Below are 16053 nucleotides of genomic sequence, written 5' to 3'. Positions count from 1 at the left end.
CCCTCCCAAATAAAGTTAACCCCTTCACTACCAGTGTATTTTTACAGTAACAGTGCATATATATAGCACTGATTACTGTAGAAATGTCACTGGTAACCCCAAAAGTGTCAAAAATGTCAGTCAAGGGTCCGATCTGTCCGCCCCAATGTCGCAGTACCGCAAAAAAAATCGCAGATCGCCGCCATTACGCGTTAAAAAAAAAAACAACAAAAATGACAGAAATCTTTCCCTTTGTTAGTAAACGCGATAACTTTTGCGCAAACCAATCAAAATACGCTTTTTGCGATTTTTTTTACCAAACATAGGTAGCATAAAACAAATTGGCCGAAAAAGTAAAAAAATTTTGATTTTTAAATTTTTTTTTGGGGGAATTTCATATAAAAAAATGTGAAAAATATTGCTATTTTTGCAAAATTGACGCTCTTTTTTTGTTTATAGCGCGTGATCAAAAAATCGCACAGGTGATCAAATACCACCAAAAGAAAGCTCTGTTTGTGGGAAAAAAAGGACGCCAAATTCGTTTAGGTACAGCGTCGCACGACCGCGCAATTGTCCGTTAAAGTCACGCAGTGCCGAATCGCAAAATACCCCCTGGTCGGAATGGGGGTAAAATCTTCCGGGGCTTAAGTGGTTAAGATAAAAAAAAAAAACTGATGCCTTTACAACTCCTTTAAAAGGAGCCTTTTACACTTTTTTCCCTTCCATAACACACTGAACCCAAAAGCCTAACCCTAACCTAAACCCTAAACTAAGCTTTCGGATAGGAGCTGTATTCTTCAATCCTGACAGTCACTCCATTCTCCTTTCTTGGGGTGCTTGACAGCGTGGCTTAAGTTTTACTCCAGTAGTAGCTTTTCTACTTTCAGTACTTATTGTAGTGTAAGATCAGGACATTTGCAGTGACATCACTATAGTTTTTATACCAAAAATAGCAACATATAAAGGAAGTAGAGGAAGGAACAAATGTCCTATCCAATATATTTAGAGGTATTAGATTACATACTGACCATATAAATAGAAATGTGCAAAAACCAAGAATAAATCAAGGACCTTAGAATCATTGATAACATGGTTTATGGAAACATATTTATACCATAAATAATGACCTTATTATTTAACTTTTGGTTGAATTTGATGATATGTGTCTTTTTTCAAAATGACTAACTATGTGTGTTTATGATCATAAAACAGAATAAAGTCTTTGATTTACTTGTGTTACAGAGGTCTGCATATGTATAACTGTAGCCCAACCAGATACATAGTTGCATGGTTAGTTAGACTGAAAAAAAGGCACAATCTATCTAGTTCAACCAATAGAAACAAATAAATAAATAAATAAATAGAACACCTTAATATGCACAATCCAGAATAAGATAGTTGATCCAGAATAAGGTTAAAAAAAAAAAACACTACATACAAATTGGTCTTACTGCATTAATAGTTTAAAACCTCAATAATTGACCCAAGCCAGCAATCTTGGAAGCTGCCAGATTGTTTGTGCTTACTTCCTCAGTACCAAATGCTGGTCATTGAAACTGATGTCCACTGCACAATTGTGACCTCTGTGTTTAGATCTCTGTTTCTCTCTTTTCTCTGACAGTCTGTATTTTACACAACAATTTCAAAGCTGTATAATTGGATGTAAAAGATATGTTCTTGTTGAGAATCCCATTATGTCAATTCAAGAATGGGTCCATTAATTCAATCAACTTAACTGAAATGTTGTCTATGTGTACTTCCTCAGGTACACCTGAGTTCATGGCTCCAGAGATGTATGAGGAGAAGTACGATGAAGCAGTAGATGTCTATGCCTTTGGGATGTGTATGCTGGAGATGGCCACTTCTGAATATCCATACTCTGAATGCCAGAATGCTGCCCAAATATACCGCAAAGTGACCTCAGTAAGTAGCAATATTTAACCCTGATGGTAAATGAAAAACGTTAGCGTGGTCACAAGCTTGAACACCAATATTTTGTTTTAGCAGTGATTGTATGGCCATTACGTACAGTATGTACTGGGGGTGGAGGGGGGTTAATATTGGACTTAAAGTAAAAAGGAAGGCAATTTCACATATGTCTCAAGCTTTGGCATTTTCCCTGGAAGCAGTGGTCATAAAATGGCACTTTACATTTTGGCATGGCTCAGTCTGAAATATCTGCATATTTATGTGCTTGTGTTATGTGACTATCATACCCAGCAAAGACCAATGCAGTGAGCTGATGATTTTTTCCCTTTTATTTTGCTCATGGAAAATGTGATGTAATCTAACATAATTACTTGATAAGAATTTCAGATAACATGGAGGAAAGAAGTGTTTGTTCTCCGTAGATTTTTCTGTGTTCTGTTATAGGAAAATATCAGCTCCATGGCATCAGATCTAAAGGCAGCATGGGCAGCACTGTTCCACCAGAACGGGGCCACCACAGGAGGGTAGATTTACACTTTAGTCCTATTGTTGAACAAACCAGTCTTGCTACTGGCGCAGGTTCATTTTGAAATTCACCACTTTCCATAAAATCTAATCATATGCTAAAGTAAACCTGTGGCCAGGCTATAGACATTCAAATGTTTTCTTATTCGTAACAAGCAGTAAATGGGCTTTAAAAACAGCCTTCTAATCTCTAATGTACAGTAAACATAAAAACAAAAAGTGCAAAGATTTATACCTCTGGGGGTAAGCCCCGCAGTGGTATAAAAAAGAGGTTAATAGGCACGTTCAACAGGTGTATGATGTTAAAAGTGCACAAATTTATTGAAAATTGTTGGAACTAAAAAAATATGTTCAACATGGTGTCTAACACAGTATGCACACATACCAACACCTATAAACCATACATGTATCACCCATAAAGGGCAACGTAGAACATAGAAAGACACGTGAAAACAAGTGGCAAAAGAGAACAATGACAAAAACGAAAAGGTCACAGAATAGCGTCCGGACGCTGTGGAATTTGTGAAATTAAAGGTCTACATGGAAATGCCGTGTAAGGATGCAATAAAGGATAGTCAAGTAAACATAGACCAATTATTGCACTGTAAGATGGACTGGCTAAAATGGTGAAAAAAATGTATATAGTCTTATGCATTTTAGCATTCATGTTCCAATGAGAAAGATTTCATAGTCAGGGTAATGTTCCACAATAGCCATGAAAAATGCCCAGCAAGTAATAGCTGGAATCTTGGGCTGGCTGGACCCCTACCACATATACAGGCGTAATAAAGGTGTAGTTGGAGCTATTGTTGCCGTCAACAAATAAGCAGCTGCAGGAGTTATATTCTGAGATTCCGGACTAGGGTGTATAGTAGTACGGTTCCAATAGATGGATATGAAGGTAAGTCTTACCTTTCCACTGTCCAATGCCGACACGGGAGGCCACAAAGGTGAGTCATGATGGTGTACGGGTTCCGATAGATACAGGGTCCTCACAAGGAAGGAATCAACCGTGCCTCAAAATCACTGCCTCTAAATGGATAGAGAAGGGGGTACAGACAGAGTCCCGTGCAGCATCCACAATGCCATTTTTAGGTGTTGGTATGTGTGCATACTGTGTTGTCTCATTAGAGACTATGTTGATGAACATATGTTTTTAGTTCCAACAATTTTCAATAAATTTGTGCACTTTTAACATCATACACCTGTTGCCTAGTCATTAACCTCTTTCTTTACCACTATGGGGCTTATCCCCCGAGGTAACAATCTTTGCGCTTTTTGTTTACATGGTTTCAGGTTATTTGGCAAGAACCTTACAGGCAACACGGTATTTGTATACATGATGGTGTTGTTTCCCCATATTTAATTTTTTTTGTTGTACAGTAAACATGAAGCAGGTAATTTTGAAGAGCAGAACAGGGTGAGCTGAGCTGCTGAGAGAATGACTAGAAGACATCAGCTCTTTCATGATGTATATCTACATAGTGCCTCCAGGAACTCAGGAGGTCAGTCAGGGCATGTTTTACTCTAGCACATGTACGTCTTGTTAAGGATAAGGTAGGGCAATGTTTTGAAAGTGAACCAACACATTTTTGAGCTCAAGAGGGTTACAGCAGGGATAGCTCTGGATTTAGGAAGTGGGATACAGAAGTGACAGCTGTGGATGGGGAGGAGGATGCAGGTGAGAGCTGTGGATTGAGGGGGGATGCAGGTAAGAGCTGTGTATAGAAGGAGAAATGCAGAGGTGACAGCTGTGCATGGAGGAAGGGGGTTGCAGTGGGGAAAGCTGTGCAAGAAAAAGAGGGAAACAGAGATGAGTGGGTATAGTGGGGGATGCAGAGGTGAGAGCTCTGCATGGAGGGGAGAGGATGCAGAGATGACAGATGTGGATGGAGGGTAATGAAGAGGTGACAACTCTGGATACAGGATAGGGGATGCTGAGGTGACAGCTTAGGAAGGAGGGGGGATGCAAATGGGAAAACTGTGAATAGAGGAAGGGGGGTGCAAAGGAGACAGCTGAGGATGGAGTTAAACCACAAGAATAGGATTAGGGTGTGTTGAGAGAGTATGTCCTCCTCTACATTTTTACTGCACCCTCAGATCAGATGGGCTAGGTCCTGCCTTGTATAGTGGCCTGCTGGTCCATATGCACCTCAGGGTGATGGAGAACTGGTTGAGAATTTGGGGGCCTCCGAGCTCAAAGGCTGTTATGTAGATTTGCATTTGAGCCTTTGGCTAGAGTAACATATTGTGTGTCAGCTCCATGTAAGGTGATGTGTTTTGTGGTTGTGGACACTGAAATAAGAAAGGTTATAGAAGGTGTGGTGCCATGCTTCCCAAATGTAGGTTTTTGTCCTTGCTCCAAGTTCCCTGGTTCCTCGTTTTACCAATATCCAGGCTAATTAGTCAGGTAATGATTTTGTTTAAGCGGAAAGAGATGAGAAACTCCATCATTATGTGGTTTACGTTGGCTTTTACTGCTGTAGCTTACAAACGATGTTACTCAGCAGCACTGCTGGAAGGTGAACACCCTTCTCCCTCCAGCACATAGTGTACTCTTAACATGCGTCCTTTTCTTTTTCATACTTTTATAGACAGAATACACTTTTTTAGGTTAGGTGGAAATGCTTCATCATAATTAGCTTTCGGTGTACTGAAATTGAATTGACCAAGAAACTTCACTTCTAACTTGGTTGATGCATTCTGCATCATAGTGGGGTATATAACTTATTGATGAGACATTTGAGATATACTAGTATACCATACCACCTGGCGTTTTCATTGAGTTTCTCAGAATTAAGAGATGAAAAGACACAAATCCTAAGAGTGACAGAGGATCATAACTCTTTTATCAGAGACTTAAACAAACCTTTGTCCCATACTACCCGGCTGCATCTCTAAGAGTCGGTTCACACTGAGGCAACACGACTCCTTACTACCTTGGGGGCGACTTGTGCATTACATTGCACCACGACTTTGGAGCGACTTGCAGGTACTTCACATAATGAAAGTCTATGCAAGTCGCTCCGAGGTCGCCCCGAAGTAGTACAGGACCCTTTTTCTAAGTCGGAGCGACTTGTGCCGCTCCTATTAGAACGGGTCCTGTAGCGGTCAATGGACCGCGAGGGAGCGCGACTTGTCAGGCTGACAAGTCGCCTGACAAGTCGCGCTAATGTGAACCGGCTCTTACTGTGGCTTCCACTGGAACATGTTGGCAAAGAGTTACCTCGTATAAAACACACAACGTGAAGCAATCCCTTTACAACACACAAACCTTTTACACATAATACAAAGAATAGTTGAAATACAGACTATAATAGTTCATGAGCTCCTATATGTGGGCTTTTGACTGACTAGTAATAATTAGGCATATAAATATGTAGCTTGATCTATAGTTTTTTTTATTTATTTTTGTTTGGTTATGTTGTCTTTTCTGGTTGCAAAGATTCTGCTATGTGTTTTGTTTTTTAGGTTTGTTTGTAGGTCCTGAGGGCCTAGCTTTATCTGAGATTATCTCCTACATATATCAAGCAGAGTTAAGACCCTTTGATCATAGAGCTGTCCCTGATAGTCATGAAATAAGTGCTTTGGTATTGGCTTTCTAGATGTAGCAATTCACACCTTTTAAGTGAAAAGTATGCATTTTAAAGAATAGCGTGTTTTTGTTTTGCAATATATATATATATATATATATATATATATATATATATATATATATATATATATACCTGTTTATATCAAAATAATTAATTGAACAATGGTTCATAGAACATTAAAAAAACACTGTCAAGGCATTAATGAAGGCTGCCATTACTGAACTCCCATTTGAGAACGCTAGTTTCCCGACTGTCATTCTGATGCTTTGACTCCAGTGCAATGCAAGTATAGAGATAGGTAGTTCTGACATTTTTCTGACACCTAATTACAGCACCTTGTTCCAGGACTGTGACTGAAACAATTTGAGGTCAGAAACCGCCAGTCATCTAGCATTTGCCAAAGGAAGACTGCAATAGCAGTTCCTGCACTTACTTAATTACTTTAAGATGGAACGGGTGATCATGATTTCACATAATGGTTATGGTTTTCTAGACATTTCCAAAATGGTAGTGTTTTCTAGCCAAACATTTCTGAATTTGCACATTTTTCCCTCAGGAACCTCTTTGGCCCAAACATACCACAATTGCTGTTTTTATATGGTTGGTACTATGCAAACCTTTTAGGCAGGTGTGAAGAAATGCTGCAACATAAGAATACTTTCAAAAATATATATTTTGATTTATTTTTATCAATTTACAAAATGCAAAGTGAGAAAACAGAAGAAAACTAAATGAAGTCAATATTTAGTGTAACTACCCTTTGGCTTCAAACCAACATCAATTCTTACACTCCCACACTTTGTACACTTGCACAAGTCAAGTATTTTGTAGGATTAGAGGCAGGTGTATGATTAACCAGTTGTACAACACAGATGTTTGTGATCATCAATCTCATATTTAAGTTAAAACAGTCATTAACTGAAACAGAAACAGCTGTGTAGGAGGCTGGGTAAGGAACAGTCAAACTCTGCTACTAAGTTTAGTTTGTGTAAGACAGTTTCATGTCACAGGTCATACATCGTGGCAAGAGTGAATACAGCAACAAGACACAAGGTGAATATACTGCATCAGCAAGGGCTCTCCCAGGCAAAGATTTCAAAGCAGACTGGGATTTTACGATATGCTGTTTAAGCTCTTTTGAAGAAACACAAAGAAACGGGCAACGTTGAGGACCGTAGATGCAGTGGTTGGCCAAGAAAACTTAATGCAGCCGATGAGAGGTACATGATGCTTTCTTTGCTTTGACATCAGAAGATGTCCAGCAGTGCCATCAGTACAGAACTGGTGAAAACCAATGGGACCCAGGTACACCCATCGACTGTTCAGAGAAGTCTGGTCAGAAGTGGTCTTTATAGAAAAATTGTGGCCAAAAAGCCCTACCTCTGACATGGAAACCAGGCTGAGCGACTCAACTATGCATGAAAACATAGGAACTGGGGTGCAGAAAAATGGCAGTAGGTGCTCTGGACTGATGAGTAAAAATGGTAAATATTTGGCTATAGCAGGAGGCAATTTGTTTCCCGAAGGGCTGAAAAGTAGCACAATATTGAGTATCTGCAGGCAACAATGAAGCATGGTGGAGGTTCCTTTTCAATTTTGGGGGTGCACTTCAACAAATTAAGTCGGGGATTTGGTCAGGGTCAATGGTGTCCTCATTGCTGAGATATACAAGCAGATACTTATCCTTTATGTCATACCATCAGGGAGGCATGTGATTGGCACCAAATTTATTTTGCAACATAGCTAAAACCTGAAACATATAGCCAATGTTATTAGGAACTATCTTTAGTGTAAAGAAGAACAAGGAGTCCTGGAAGTGATGGTCTGGACCCCACAGAGCCCTGATCTCAACATCATCAATTCTGTCTGGGATTACACGAAGAGACAAAAGGATTTGAGGCAGCCTACATCCACAGAATATCTGTGGTTTGTTAGATGTTTGGAATAACCTACCCGCCAAGTTCCTTTAAAAACTAGGTGCAAGTGTACCTAGAAGAATTGATGCTGGTTTGAAGGCAAAGGATGGTCACACCAAATATTAATTTGAATTTTCAAATTCTGTAGTCAGCTAGTCGAGCCAACTCCAAAATCAATTTTTTTTTTTTGAATGAACATGCCTTTTGACTCCCTACAAATCCTTCACAAATAGAAAAAATATATAACGTATTCTTTCACCCACACAAAATCCATACAAATTGATCCCAGACATAAAACCATTTCAAAATGTTCACACAAAAAGATTCAAGCCCAAACCCAAATAGCAATTGCATGACAAGCATTCCATATCACCTCAATAACAAAGTAATATTCAGATGTTTGAGAAAAACCTGCTCTATCTGAAACAACACTATTATGACAAAAGTAAGAAGGTTTCTGTGCTCTTGGCCAACAAGTTCAGACACATGTCAGCTTCCACACCCTACGCCCTGAGGAACATTCATGGTCAGGTTACATATGACCCCAAGAAAACTGTGAAAATGAAATGTATACTTTTACATAGCATTTTTGCTTTCCATGATTTTTTTGTTTTTTTTTATTATCTTGCGCCTCTGAACTTGCTAATAAATTTTACTAGTCAATTCCCTAGTGCAGCGCCTTCCCTTCCTGCATGTCATAGCCCTCTCCTCTTCTGCAAGTGTTTATTACTGTCTGTGCTGGCCCAGCATCTCTTCCCCATGCCTCGCCTCCCGTCATAACCTTTTATGTAGCAGCCTGGGGAGGGGGTGAAGGAAAATATTGTAAAGTGTCACCTGAATAACAGATTTGAGTCTGCTGGGACTGCTGTGGTGTCCAGCAACAGTCTCAGGGCTTTTGTATGTCTACACAAAAATGGGGTTTACAGGTAAATACCATGCAAAAAAGATGCTAAATATACATGTAAACTTAAAAGGAAGATTGTTTATTAAATAAATGGTATGGTGACAGAGTCTCTGTAAGAGCCAGTTCACACTACTCCGACTTGGGACACGACTTGTGTGCCCTCAAGTCGCCCCAAGTCTCTTGTCATCACAAATTCAATGTAATTGAATGAGAGCCGTCTTAGTATGCACTACTGAAGTCGCTCCGACTTTAGAAAAGGTTCCTGTACTACTTCAAGGCGACCTCTATCCGACTTGTGCCAATAGACTTCAATGGGAGTCGCCTCTAAGTCGGATCCTTATCTTATTTCAAGCGACTTGTCATCAGGCTTTCCAGGAAGAAGAAAAATATTAGCCAGGCATTCCCCACAGACAAAGTCGTCTATCATTTAAGTCTCTTCAAAGTAGTGGACAAGTCTCTTCCAAGTCTCTTACAAGTCGCTTACAAGTCTCTAAACAAGTCTCTTCAAAGTCACGCTAAAAAGTCGCTCCTTCATGGGGCGACTTTCTGGTCGCGGTAGTGTGAATCGGCTCTAAATCTACCCTCTGATGAAGAAACAATACAAGGCTTTCTTTCCATCAGGTAGAAACACAGTTTGTTGTATACATACTAAATGGCATCCATGTCACCTACGTTAAAGAGTTCCTTCAAGGCAAATCAATACTGAAATCACATACAGTATTTCTATATCACTGTCCTGCCAATACCCATAAAGACCTACTGACCTTTAAACTTTAAGCCAACCACTCGTTTCTAATTTATATCTAAATATTTTTGCCAAATTCTCATACCTCAAACTAGGAAATGTGCTCCAAAAATATATTCACAAGGATCAGGTGAGTTTCATAGCCTTTCGATTAGAAACAGATTGGGCCCTAGCAATCAGGCTCCAAAAAATGAAAGGACATTCTACTGCCTAAGGCCCCTTTCACACTAGCGGACCGTTCAGATCCGCCTGTTCATTTTTTGGCGGATCTGAATGGTCCCCCCATGCATCCCTATGGGGCATCAGATGTCAGAGGAGACATGACCGCTGACATCCGATCCGATCCGTCAAATCTGGACGGATGTAAACCCTATTTTCCATCCATCCAGTGGATAGGATCAGATGAGAACGGACCGACGGTCCGTTCCCATCCGATTCCCTCATAGAGATGTATGGGGAACTGACAGCTGTGTCTCCGCACACAGTGCGGAGGACAGCTGTCATTTTCCTGCTCAGCGGGGGATCGGCGTTTGAAGTGCATGACACTATTGTCATGTGCTTTATAAAACCCACCTTTTACCCAAACCATGCAGATTTAGAATACTCTGGGTTACTAGTTCACTTTTGTAGACATCTAAAGTATGTACAGGCATCTTCCGTGCACATACCATAAAATTTTCACTATTTTTTTTTTTTTAAGCGATTGGTCCTCTTTTCCTTAAACCTTTTTATTGATCAGAAAGGCTGACACAGAAGTTTTGAGATTTAAGGATACACAAGTCTTTTGATTACATTTTACATTTGCCCATCCAACAGGTAAGCTTAGCATCAAAGGTACTCACCTCATATATATGCCAATTAGGTATATTGTTAACTCTTTTACTTAAAGACTATCCCATGGCAAATCTCCCTTCCCCTCTCCCCATTACTTACACTCACCTTGCTCTTGCTCATTTTAGGAAAGAAAAAACTTTCAGAGCCATCTATTCCTTGCTTGATTCTGCCCATGGCACTAAAATTGGGGACTAGTGGTCCACTGCTGCAGGCAAGGTCTGCCAGTGCCCAGTCTTGTAACCATCTGTTTTGTGACATCATCATGCCGCTGGTAGGCAGGCAAAGTGTCCACGTCACCAGGCAGCAATGTGGGTATATGAAAAAGAACCTTCCCACTCTAAAGTGCAGAAGGAATCCAGCATGTCACGTTACCATAGATTTAGGTATTTCCAACATTTAATTGAGTTTTTTTTGTTTTTTAGTAACTTCAATTATTTAGAGGGAGGCAAAGTTTATTGGGGTTGGTCCTTGGCCAGAGGTAAACCTTAGTTTGTTATGCTGGCTATAAATGACTTGAATTTTTAGCCATAGGTGGCCTATTCGCCATCACCCAGATGGCTCAGTCGCATATAGCTTTTTAAGCTTGGGGAATATTGTCATTCATGTTCAAATAAAAGGGGTCTCTTTAACTAATTAAGTTTATAATTACAGAACGTTAGGAACAGCTTTTTGCTGTGTAAGGGTCCTTTCACACGGGCGGTACGTGTGTCCGTTTTTCATCCATCTGTTGACGGATGAAAAACGGACATCAATGCATCTCTATGTAAAAACGGATGACATCTGTTTGCATCCGCTTCCGTCAATTTCCGTTTTTTGGAACGGATGTATGCCCTATTTTTCATCCGTCAAAAAAAACGAATCGGAGGAAAAACTGATGTAAACGGACAATCGGTTTTTGCATTGGTAGTGGATGTAAAAAAAACTATGAAAAATGGATGAAAAACTAATAAAAATTGGATGAAAAACAGATGAAAAATGGATGAAAAACGGATGAAAATGGACAAAAAACGGATGAAAAACTGATGAAAAATGGATGAAAAACGGATGAAAAACTGATACATTTTGACGTGACTGAACGGACCGTATATGTGAAAGGGGCCTAAGGCCCCTTTCACACAGGCGGACCGTTCAGATCTGCCTGTCCGTTTTTTTGGCAGATCTGAACGGTCCCCTCATGCATCCCTATGGGGCATCGGATGTCAGCGGAGACATGTCCGCTGACATCTGATCCGATCTGTCAAATCTGGACGGATGGAAACCCTATTTTCCATCTGTCCAGCGGATCCGATCCGATGGGAACGATCCCCCGCTGAGATGAACGGAGTCCGTCCGACGGACAGTGTGAAAGGGGCCTTACTGAGAAACTGGAGGGGCCTCAAACATTAAGCAATTTATATTGCTTGCACACAGGACTCAGGTAAGTATCTAGGGGAGGAAAGGCACAGCAAGTGGAAAAACGGTTTTGCCTTAACACGGGGAATGCATTAGTGAAAAAAAAAACATTTTACCTTTTAGAACCACTGTAAATTTTAGGATTTAGAAATCTAAGCTAAAGATTAGGGGCCCATTTAGACTGTTGTGTTGCATTTAACCATATACGTATTTAACAAACACATCTTGCCATCTTGCACCCAAATGCAGTTTTATAGTAGCAGCCGTTGCAGTGTGCTGCAAAAAAAAGGTGTAAACTCAAAAATAGCATGCGATAAGGTTCAGTGTCATTCCATTCAAAATGATTGAGCAGCCTAAGCACATCTATGTATGTATATTACACATTATTTATGTACCGTGTTCATGTATTTGTCAAATGCCAGCAACGTAATAAGCTCTTCTGATTTTCTATTGTTTACTGTTTTTTATTTTTTTTATTATCTTTTTACTATGTGGAGTAAGCAACTGGAAGTATAACATGTTGCAGGGAGCTACAGCTCGCCTGTCTGAATTCTTATATTGAAAAGTGAGCCCAAGCTGGCACACTATTACAATTATTCAATACAGTTGAAAATATCACCAAGCTTTGAGTCCAGCACTCTACCAATCCCAATTCTGAAGCTACAACATTAGACAGTTCACTTAACAGCATGTATGCTTTAAATAACTGGCATGTCCAAAAATCTTTCCTTTGAAATGATCAGAAAATGTATTATTTATTTATATTATATTATGTATATTATATTATTAGTATAATTTATTATTTTATGTCCAGACCTATAAAATAAAATCAATATTTGCTTTGAAGAATTATGTCCACAAAAATTACAGTATTACAAGGATTGCTTATCTTTGTTCACCAATTTTATAGTAGTTTATATTTTAAATATAGTAGAAAAAACATACTGTGACCATGCCTTCTTCATATTAAACATGGGCACAATACTTTTTCTGATTACAATTGGCTTGATTTTATTGACCTTGCATTATAAAATGTATGAGAAGTCCATGCTGAGATCTGATTACACAGAGCTGGGAGAGAAATTCCTGTATTCATCATCTCTGAAATAATTTCTGATTAGCACGAGTAATCAAAAATTGTTCTTGATGTGACTAGAATACTTTTAAAAATGTATTTTGATCTGGTATCTGGCCATGTTTGTAAAACTTTTTTTATTCTTTACACACACAGAAAGTAGCAAATAGATTAATATAATTTCATTAAGGAAAACTGGGTAATCATTTATCCTGTATGAACTTAATTGTCAGTCTTTCCTTTTCGTAAAAAAAAAATCTTCCTACAATATGTATAGTTATTAAAGGATACCTAGGCTATCTAGAAAGCACTGCAACTAATCTAAATTCTACTCCAGAGATTCTGGGTGGGAATGCACCCTTTGACGCATGATTCAGAGAAGCAGAACCTGTAGCTCGTACTCATTGTATATGGACATGGTTGTAGTGGGGTCAAAGAGAAGACAATGCTAGAACCAGAGAACACACTAGCCTACATTCTCACAGGCTTGGATTCAAAAGAGAATGCAGGAATATCTATTGATCTAGCTCAGTTGTCTTCAAACTGTGGCCCGTGGGCTGGATGTTGTCCTCTGCTTGCCTTTATCTGGCCCTTGAGGCACTATTCCTCCCACTAACATCAATGATGGGGGCACTATTCCTTTCACTGACACCAACCATGGGGCATAATTCCTCTCACCAATATAAATGATGGAACCCTATCCCTCCCGCTAACACCAAAGGCACTATTCCTCCCACTGATACTAGTAATGGGGCACTATTCTTTCCACTGACACCATCAATGGAGCATTTTTCTTCCCACTGACACCAATGATGGGACACTAATACCAACTACCAACTATAGTTTCTCCTACTGACCACAGATGCTATGTAAGTTTCTTATTCCCACTCACCACCAAGTGTGAGGCATTGTTTTCTCGCACGAAGCAGGGGCATTTTCTACTACCTCTGGCCATAATCAGGTCATTCTAAAGTCTAAAGGACCGTAAACTGGGCCCTTGTTCAGAAAGTTCCAGACCCGTGATCTAGCTAGTGGGGCTGCCATATACACAGGTCAACAGTGTTCAATTGTTATGTGAATAAAGCCGTCACACAAAAAGTCTTCTTCCAAGTAAAATACTTTATTCCAACATGGATAGCAGTGACAACATGACAAAAACTGACGCGTTTCGGCTTTACGCCTTCCTATACTTGGAAGGAAGACTTTTTGTGTGCCGGCTTTATTCACATAACATTTGGTTTGGACGTTCAGCCTGAGCACCAACACTTAGCTCTTTATCTTCCCACAGTGCGGTGGAGCTAGGGTGAGTTACTGTTTATAACAGTGTTCAATTAGTGTAACCTTCAGGTTTTATTGGATTGTACCTTCAAGTATAAACAAGTAAATGGAAAGAAAAGTGTCTGCATCACTCATTGGTAACTGTAGGAATAGCCTATCACAGTAGCTTAAATAAAGCTACAGCTTAGTGTTTATATGTTTAAAACCTAGTTACCTGCAAAGCAAAGTTGATTAACCCTGCATTCACTATGCCATATTACATTGTTTTATAGAATAATGTTATACTATAATTCCTGCCAAACTGGTAGCAGGCTCCTTTTCTATTCTTCCACTACAGGAAATTCTCTGCAAGCAACCTGATGTATTTAAATTTTTTTTTTAAAAAACCAACTAGCCGTCAGGCATCACTGTAATTACTACTTAATGAAATGGACTCTTCATACTTATGTATTTTGATGTTATCAACTTAATAACTTCCAAGTTGATGACTTGTGTGCCTGGAGCTGTATGTAGAGAGCAGTGAACTCCAGTCTAATGTTTTTGCTTTTGGAACTGGCTCGGACAAATAACATATTCTGAACAGCAGCATTTTGCACCTAGTATGTGGTGAGTGTACTTTTTTAAAGAAGAACCAGCAACTACAAGAAATTCAAAAATCAGGAAATTTTTTATGGATCTGCTAAAAGCACTCAATAATCTCAGAGGTCTCAGATAAAGAAGGCCTGTCCAGTGTTTAGGCACCTACAGTATCTCACAAAAGTGAGTACAACCCTCACATTTTTGTAAATATTTTTTTAAATCTTTTCATGTGACAACACTGAAGAAATTTCACTTTGCTACAATGTAAAGTAGTGAGTGTGCAGCTTGTATAACAGTGTAAATTTGCTGTCCCCTCAAAATATCTCAACACACAGCCATTACTGTCTAAACCGCTGGCAACAAAAGTGAGTACACCGCTAAGTGAAAATGTCCAAATTGGGCCAAATTAGCCAGTTTCTTCCCCGGTGTCATGTGACTCGTTAGTGTTAAAAGGTCTTAGGTGTGAATGTGGAACAGGTGTGTTAAATTTGGTGTTATCGCTCTCACTCTCTCATACTGGTCACTAGAAGTTCAACATGGCACCTCATGGCAAATAACTCTCTGAGGATCTGAAAAAAAAGAATTGTTGCTCTACATAAAGATGGCCTAGGCTATAAGAAGATTTCCAAGACCCTGAAACTGAGCTGCAGCACGGTAGCCAAGACCATACAGTGGTTTAACAGGACAGGTTCCACTCAAAACAGGCCTCGCCATGGTCGACCAAAGAAGTTGAGTGCATGTGCTCAGCGATATATCCAAAGGTGTTCTTTGGAAAATAGACATATGAGTGCTGCCAGCATTGCTGCAGAGATTGAATGGGGGGGGGGGGGGTCAGCCTGTCAGTGCTCAGACCATATGTCGCACATTGCCTCAAATTAGTCTGCATGGCTCTCGTCCCAGAAGGAAGCCTCTTCTAAAGATGATGCACAAGAAAGCCCGCAAACAGTTTGCTGAAGGCTAAGGCCATGGATTACTGGAACCATGTCCTGTAGTCTGATGAGACCAAGATAAACTTATTTGGTTCAGATGGTGTCAAGCGTGTGTGGCGGCAACCAGGTGAGGAGTACAAAGACAAGTGTGTCTTGCCTACAGTCAAGCATGGCGGTGGGGTGGGAGTGTCATGGTCTGGGGCTGCATGAGTGCTACCAGCACTGGGGAGGTACAGTTCATTGAAGCAACCATGAATGGCAACGTGTACTGTGACATACTGAAGCAGAGCATGATCCCCTCCCTTTGGAGACTGGGCCGCAGGGCAATATTCCATCATGATAACGACCCCAAACACACCTCCAAGACAACCA

At 39.9% G+C, this 16053-nt stretch overlaps 1 protein-coding gene and 1 long non-coding RNA gene across 3 annotated transcripts in view; one reads left to right on the top strand and one right to left on the bottom strand.

Annotated features, from left to right (window-relative positions):
• Positions 1–16053, bottom strand: part of LOC309566786 — a 1174540-nt gene that overhangs the window by 718875 nt on the left and 439612 nt on the right. The window lies entirely within an intron of this gene.
• WNK4 (WNK lysine deficient protein kinase 4) overlaps positions 1–16053 on the top strand; it is a 374343-nt gene that overhangs the window by 223847 nt on the left and 134443 nt on the right. For both annotated transcript variants that reach the window (XM_082272080.1, XM_082272079.1), the window contains exon 4: positions 1745–1902. In XM_082272080.1, the coding sequence (XP_082128206.1) occupies positions 1745–1902 (158 nt within the window). The remainder of the gene's footprint in view (positions 1–1744; positions 1903–16053) is intronic.

This window comes from Pelophylax lessonae (assembly GCF_965119305.1).
Source record: "Pelophylax lessonae genome assembly, chromosome: 11".
Lineage (NCBI taxonomy): Eukaryota > Metazoa > Chordata > Amphibia > Anura > Ranidae > Pelophylax > Pelophylax lessonae.
This window is presented reverse-complemented; position numbering and strand designations above follow the sequence as displayed.